At 45.9% G+C, this 7,360-nt stretch overlaps 2 protein-coding genes across 3 annotated transcripts in view; one reads left to right on the forward strand and one right to left on the reverse strand.

Annotated features, from left to right (window-relative positions):
- The first annotated feature begins 6 nt into the window (after positions 1–6).
- Positions 7–4,847, forward strand: LOC131878322 (LON peptidase N-terminal domain and RING finger protein 3-like). 2 transcript variants are annotated; one of them, XM_059224264.1, is made up of 5 exons: positions 7–314; positions 1,846–2,340; positions 2,828–3,881; positions 3,954–4,335; positions 4,405–4,847. In XM_059224264.1, the coding sequence occupies exons 1-5, from the start codon at positions 59–61 to the stop codon at positions 4,486–4,488; spliced, it is 2,271 nt and encodes a 756-aa protein (XP_059080247.1). In that variant the 5' UTR covers positions 7–58; the 3' UTR covers positions 4,489–4,847. The 2 variants fall into 2 exon arrangements, with proteins under 2 accessions (XP_059080247.1, XP_059080248.1); XM_059224265.1 differs by lacking the exon at positions 7–314 and adding an exon at positions 1,317–1,629.
- A 47-nt stretch (positions 4,848–4,894) lies between these two features.
- LOC131878327 (uncharacterized) overlaps positions 4,895–7,360 on the reverse strand; it is a 20,485-nt gene continuing 18,019 nt past the window's right edge. The window contains exon 7 of the mRNA XM_059224272.1: positions 4,895–5,141. Coding sequence (XP_059080255.1) covers positions 4,907–5,141 — 235 coding nt within the window. The 3' untranslated portion in view covers positions 4,895–4,906. The remainder of the gene's footprint in view (positions 5,142–7,360) is intronic.

Raw genomic sequence — 7,360 nt, forward strand, 5'->3', positions numbered from 1 at the left:
CGGACATGAACACCTGATCTTTCAAGTTCCAAAGCTATTATTGTGATTTTTGAACACAATGTCTTGTTTATCGAAAGACAAGCGGGTATGGATTTCCCGGGATAACTCGGAGAGGTTCGTGGGATCTTCGAGAACGACTCATAACGCCAAACGAAAACTGCAAACCATCGACAGTAAAATCCAGGATCTGTTATCAAGAAGCCATGATTCCTCGTCTTCGAGTGACAAGGACACGCCTCCTAGGGATTCGGGCATTGAGAGTAGCTCCTCAATGGACACGGGACCTCCGAATAACTTCATGAAACTCCGATTGGGTAAGTTTGCTTAATGTTGCGGTGTGGAATTACGTCTTGTGAGTTGATGCAGATCGCGAAATCCAAGTGAAAACAACTAAGATAGTGGTAGGATAATCCGGATGAGCTACTGATTAATGTGGCTCATCCGGTGTACTACAAGTTTCATCCTTTGGAGGATAATGGTTTATCGGGTTAAACGTGCCATGGGCGACCATTGAGCGACTGTGAACGAACCTGCCAATGGCCCTCATTTGAGATCGCATATCGAATGGCCATTACAGGTGCGGAATATGATGGAAGGCTGAATATTTAGCAGCAATGAAAATAATCAAGATGTGAAAAGAGTATGTTTCTGGAATGCTGCTACCGTTCAGGCCTTCTAGGCTCTACGACGTTACGACGCACATGGGCCCCTTCTCACACACGAATGAGTAGTGCTCACGCTTTCCACTGCTGCCCGTCTTGTCACGTTTCTTGTTGAACTCCTGGTCGCATGACACTTAATCATTGTCGTTCCCGATTCTCGCCTTTTTTTTATAAGCAAGCTCAAGTGTTGCTTATGCTGGAAGACGATGTTCAAAATCCTAGACCAAAGATAACCCAGCCAGTTTCTCTTGTTTGTGCTTGTTTAGTTTATTCCTAGTCGTTTATGCAAGGGCTTGCTTGTTAAAGGGTAAGGGGTTTCAATCCGATTGCCCTGGCTCCAGCGCGATTTCATAATTCGAATGTCGACGACGTAATCCATTGGGCTCATGCAGCCAGCAGCTCTTAGAGATCGAGTCGGTTGAGTCGACCAAATACAACCCGTGGAGCGAGAGTGGCGGCGCCCAGGATGTAAGGGATTGTCTTGTTTTTGGCCTTCTCATGCTCATCATAGCTGTACATCAAGTGTGCTCGCGAGCAATCCTCCTCGTCCAGCACCAGCTAGGTGCAGCTAGCTGGCCTGCCCCTCCAGGCCTGAAAGAAGGCTCCGGCCGGCTTTGACAGAACAGGCACGAGCAGCTCCGTTGCTCGTCTTCTACGTACGTCTGTCTGCTACGGAGTCGCAGCCTTGTATTACGAAGCTGTTCAAGAGCCAGGCTTATGAAAGGGAACATGGTTATAGTAACACGATTTCAGTTCAATGGAAAAATCTTTGAACTTGAGTCGGTCTGTGGGATATGTTGGTGTGAGTGAAGCATGGATGATGTGATAGTTGGGTTAAGTTGTTGAATGGTTGGAACTGGAACTGGTTTGGTACAGGAACAGAGAAGGATCTCAACCATGGCAGAAGGTGCTCCAAGTGCCCAGTCTTTAGGCGGTATGCTTAAGGAATTGGAACTGATTGACGAAGGTATAGACCATCCACCATGTTTTCCTCCTCGTGTTGTATTCGTTTCATATTCACACAGGTGTACGTTGTCCTATATACCGGGCTGGTCTTATAATTGTGACTTTTTTTGAAACACCCATGTGTTGGAAGAAGACTCCGATCCGATTAGATATAGAATGTGACAACTTCCTGCGGATGCATGGATCAATATATACATTGTGGTCTTTTTCATTACAGAAAAAGCGGACTGTTTGTGCCAATTGGGCCGATTAAAGGAGGCGATTTCCTTGTACACCCATTGTTCGAATTCCAACGGGGACTTTACCCCCGAACGTTTGAAACATTTCATCGAGGCCTTGAGCCGAAGTGCCACTTTGCGTGAAAATGGATCCGTTTCATTTGCTTCCAATGGTTATATGGCAGACCCGTGGAGTTGTTCCACGTGTTGTGGAGTTTTGTCGGACCCGATTTCCCTGCCTTGTGGACACTGCTACTGCCGAAAGTGCCTAGAGCGTGATTTGGGCGAGAGTCTGCGGTGTCGAAAATGCGGCCAAAACGCCAATCATAAACATTTGAGCTCGCTCAGGATCAATGTTCTTGTGAATCGATTGGTCCATAAGTACTGGGACAATGATCTGAAGGCGCTTGCACTCAGGAACCAAGGGAACCAATTGTTCCAAGAATCTCGACATGAGGAAGCGCTCAAAGTGTACTCGGAGGCTTTAGCCCTTGGTAAGAACGAATCATATTGTCGTGTTTCGACGTACATTGAAGTTTGGTAATAAGAATAATTTATCAAATCATTGTGAAAGCCTTGTTGCACAAACTTGTCTCTTAGCAAAATCATTGACCTTACGTGGAATCGTAAACATTCTTTCTGGACCTTTTGTAACTCGATCGGCACGTAAATCATGATGGACGGGGGTCAAAGCTTAATGGATTCACTTTATCCTTTGGTAAGCTGGAGCATCCGGATTTAGTGCTAAAGGCACTTGGGCCTACGTGTAGTGCATAGTTGTGGACCATCAAAAGGCGATCAGCAGTTGGCATTTCGGCCTTGTGGGATACATGATGTTTTGAGATGAATTGAAGTTGATTTGCTCGTTGCACCTTGTTTTATATCAAGTACACTCACTAAGAACTTGATAATTCCTTAATGACATGCTTTGATCTCAACTTATCTCTTTGTAATTTTTCGACATAATTCTCTTCTGTTTAGGGACGAACGATCACATTCTGTATGGCAACCGATCGCACCTTTATTTCAAGTCCGGTGAATACCTCAACGCTTTGGAGGACGCCGATGCTGCCATCCAATTGAAACCCGAGTGGGCTAAAGGTCATTACAGACGGGCCGTGGCCTTACAAAAGCTGAACCGGCAGGAGCAAGCCTTTGAAGCCTTCTACAAGTGCCTAATTTTGGAGGAAGGGAAGTCCAAACCGGTGCGAAACGAACTTACCAAAGTGTTGTTCGAGCTGATGGCGCGTTATAAAGAACACGAAGAGCATGCCTGTCCAGATCAAGAGAACTCTGGCGCAGACCAAGCCAGTCATGGCAAGCGGCAACGATATTTGAGACGGGTATCAACTAGTGAACCTTCCCAATTGCACAACTTGGGTGCCAAAACGGATTTCGACTTGGAAGCTCCCACCGATGAATCCCGACCTCTAACGTTCCAATCCTCTACCAATGCCAGCAACACGTCTTTGGCCCCTGATCATCCTCTGTATCGTCTCCTCGATGACACCATAGGATCAGCCACACCCCTTCGAGCTTTGACATGCAAAAAACGGCAAGACGACCGACCCATTGCCGAAGAGGCCGTGGATGTGAACGACTACGAATGTTCGCTGTGTTTTCGCCTTCTCTACGAGCCCGTGACCACTCCTTGCGGGCACACGTTCTGTCGGATGTGTCTAGACCGGTCTTTGGATCATAACTCCTGTTGTCCCATGTGCAAGGGAAACTTGGATCAATATTTGGCCGAGAGACGGGAATCACTCGATGAGTTTGTTGACGAATCGATTCGAAGACTTCTGCCCGAAGAGCACAAGGAACGGGAGATATTACACGATAAAGAAATGGAGGAATTGGCCGGAGCCGGGAATGGCACACAGCAAGAGGTGCCTGTATTTGTTTGTACCATGACATTTCCGAGTATTCCTTGTCCGCTCCACGTGTTTGAACCGCGTTATCGACTCATGATTCGGAGATGCATGGAAACTGGCACGAGAGAATTTGGAATGTGCTGCCGCATCGACGACACCGAGCCGTAAGTACTTGACTAACTTGACGTCGAATTTGCGCGCCAGAATCCATGTTTGACCCTTTGTTAATTTTTCAGTTTTGCTCAGTACGGCACCTTGTTGGAAATCAGGGATATCCAATACTTTCCCGACGGCCGGGCGGTGGTTGATACTGTTGGTGGGAGACGATTCAAAGTAATCAGCCGGGATGTAAGAGATGGCTATCACACTGCCAATGTGGAGTTCATCAAAGACGACAAAGTTCTGCCCGAATATGTTCCCGAACTGAAATCATTGCATCAAGAGGTGCTAACAACAGCCTTGAGTTGGTTCAATAATATGGCTCGAGAGATCCGCGATGGAATTGTGTCTCATTATGGTCAGATCCCGGATCCCGAGGTGGATTATTGGAATCTTCCCAATGGACCATCTTGGTTATGGTGGATTCTTGTGACACTACCAGTCCCTCCGCAAATGCAGGTATGTTCAAGAATGAAATGAACAGTTAAGTAATTGGTTTTGAATATAAAATTTCTCGTTTTATTTTAGCTCCAAATTGTGTCCATGACAACTCTGGGCAAACGATTGGAGGCGGTCCAAAAGATCATCCGTTATCTCACTCGATCCCATTAAGTTGTATTTAAGCACCAAAGTCTTGCAAATTCCCTTTTTTCTTGTGCTCTGTTCGGTTTATGTTTTCACCTTTAGCTCAATGAGTTTAGCTTTACCCTCGGTTCCGCACTTAAACATTGTTTCGCCCAAGTAAACCTCTACCACTAATATCACGCACGTTTCTACGAGAACACCAAACTACAAGCTTCGTTCGGTTTATATTCCTACAATAGATGGACTTTTCTTACGCGTGGGGAACGATTCAACATTTCTACGACAACATGGCTGTTATATATCTAATTGATCTTGTGAATTTTAATAAATTTTCTACCACATCTCGCCATCGCTTGTGAATGAATAAAAAATAGAAATCATTTGTAGATCTTTGTTTGTTTATTTCTGAACACTCACAACCTTGGATGGAGAGTACTGAGAGATTCTATATTTCATTAATGGATGCAGTAAGTATTATTCTGACGATAGCCATTGCAATCACGAGCACTATGTTAGAGCAATGTGGTGAATGGACAGCAATATTCCGAGTCCGGAATGAGTTTGAGTCTTGAAGATTGGCTGGGCAGACAAGGGTCGGACAGTTACAATTGCACTCGCAAATTGTTGTACGAGGGCTTTTTCCAGAACCGGCGGAGATGCGATCCAATTCACGGCCAATTCTAAAAGGAAAGAAAAAGGTTGTAATCAGCAAAATCTGACATGAGTGGAAAAGATGTAGCTTCTGAAATGACAATTTATTTTTGATGATTGGACGCTAAATAATTTCAAATGAGAGCAGGACATGTTTTCGTAGTGGCTGAATAATTTCTTTCCCTCAGTGCCGCAACTAAAGAAAAAAACCTTGTGAAATGGAGTTGAAATAATCATGACTTTGGTCATGAATGCGATATCAAGCAATCAATTGTTTAAAAATCATTATGTAAAAAGAAAGTTTGATTTGAGCGGGGAACGATCCGACAATTCTCCGACAACCCGGCTGTTACATATCTAATTGATCTTGCAAATTTTGATAAATACTCTACCACATATCACCATCGCTTGTGAACTAATTAAAAATACAAATCACTTGTAGATCTTTGTTTGTATTCTTAACACTCACAACCTTGGATCGAAATTGATTTTAAAAAAATGAGATCCATGAAATCATTCTTCCTAGCCAGCATGGGTTCCGCGCACACTTTAGCACGGTTATCCAACTGATTGAGCATATACAGCAGGTCATTGAGGGATTATAGAGCCATGAGTCAGTCGATGTAGTCTATCTTGACTTGGCCAAGGTAGATCATGGCCTTTTTGTTAACAGGCTCCATAAGATGGGATCCAAGGCAAGTTTCTCAATTGGATAAGAAGCTTCATATGTGGTAGGAAAAAAAATAGTTTTGGTCGTAGAATCCCTTAGTGAAATACATGATGTCAAATTGGGTGTTCCGCAAGGCTCTATTCTAGGTCCTCTGCTTTTTATCATCTTCATTGCTCCACTTCAGAAGCCCAGTAGTAGTTGTTGGTGCCAAAACCAATCCGTACCTCCAAGGGAGGCAGCAGATAGCTTTGCTGATGCTTATTTGTCGACATGTCAGAGACCGCTTTAGGTATTGGCTGGATTTGAATGGAAACCAGAAGCGCCCAAACTAGCCAGATAGCAATGTTCTTACGTAGCTATAACAACCTTGTTATGTAGCCATCAAAACTCTTGTCATTTGCTGAAAAAGGAATCGTTAACTTTACAGAACATAGTGAGTAGTGATGTGTTCTGGGATTAGTAACCTGAAAAGCCATTCATATTTCCCGCCTAGCATTCCAGGTCAGCTGTTGTGATCACAAGTTAATAAACTTCACTTGTTCTCCAGACTTCGAGCCTGCTACTATCATCCTTATAGCTAACCTTTTGCTTGTCAGCTGACATTGTTTTCGAGGCCCTTGCAACCGAGCTGCCGCAGGCTTGGGCCGCGACCTAGGCGCCCCCAGGCCCTTGCAACCAAAAGGTTAGGTTAGGTCAGGTCAGGTTAGGTCAGGTTAGGTTAGGTTAGGTCAGGTCAGGTTAGGTCAGGTTAGGTTAGGTTAGGTCAGTTTAGGTTAGTTTTTCTTATCTTTAGCCATCTTTGTTCAAACTTCCAGAATAACAACTGAATCAAAAGGTTAGCTACGTAAGGACCATAGCCTGCTACTTCGTGACCGTGACCTCAACCCATTATGGCGCAGTCGTAACGCTGTTGGACTATCTCTGCTCCCTCCCACATGGACCCCAACAACTCTGGCGGAGACGCCGACCTCGAGGTCGTCCGCGCCGGCGTCCTCATTGAGATCGGCACTCTTTGCAAAAGTGCTTCATCACTGAAAGGCAAAATCATCAATGGTGGCAACAGGGCTGCTACCGCTGTGACCATTGCCTGAGCTCGTCACCACAGTGCCGCTGGTGATGCTGCCGCGCCCTCGGAGCTGACCTTTCTGCTGGAGCCCATCTCTGTCTACGACACGCGCATTGCTGACAAGTTTGACGCTATTTCGGAATCTACTGAGGCTGCTGACCTCCCTACCACTAACTTTGAGACTGAGCGGACAACATTTGCCAGCAAGATCGACGCGGTCCGCGCCTCCATCCTAGACGACATTGCCTCCCTGGCCGGCTCTCCAGTGCCCACGCTGTTTCCGAAGCCAGCCGTCCCGCAGCCGCGGCGACTGTTGTTGGGACACCAGCCCTTGCTCCGGCCGGATAGCGCATGTCCGGGGCGTCCTGCGTCGCATCCAAGGCTGCCAAGCTCCCTGACTTCCTCAAGCCCTTCCAGCTTGACCTCAGGGCCACTCCCGCTCAGTTGACCCTCTGGAAGAGCCATTTGAAGTTATTTCAACAACAACCAATTCCACCACCATGACGTCAACA

Source organism: Tigriopus californicus, chromosome 3, assembly GCF_007210705.1.
Source record: "Tigriopus californicus strain San Diego chromosome 3, Tcal_SD_v2.1, whole genome shotgun sequence".
Classification (NCBI taxonomy): domain Eukaryota; kingdom Metazoa; phylum Arthropoda; class Copepoda; order Harpacticoida; family Harpacticidae; genus Tigriopus; species Tigriopus californicus.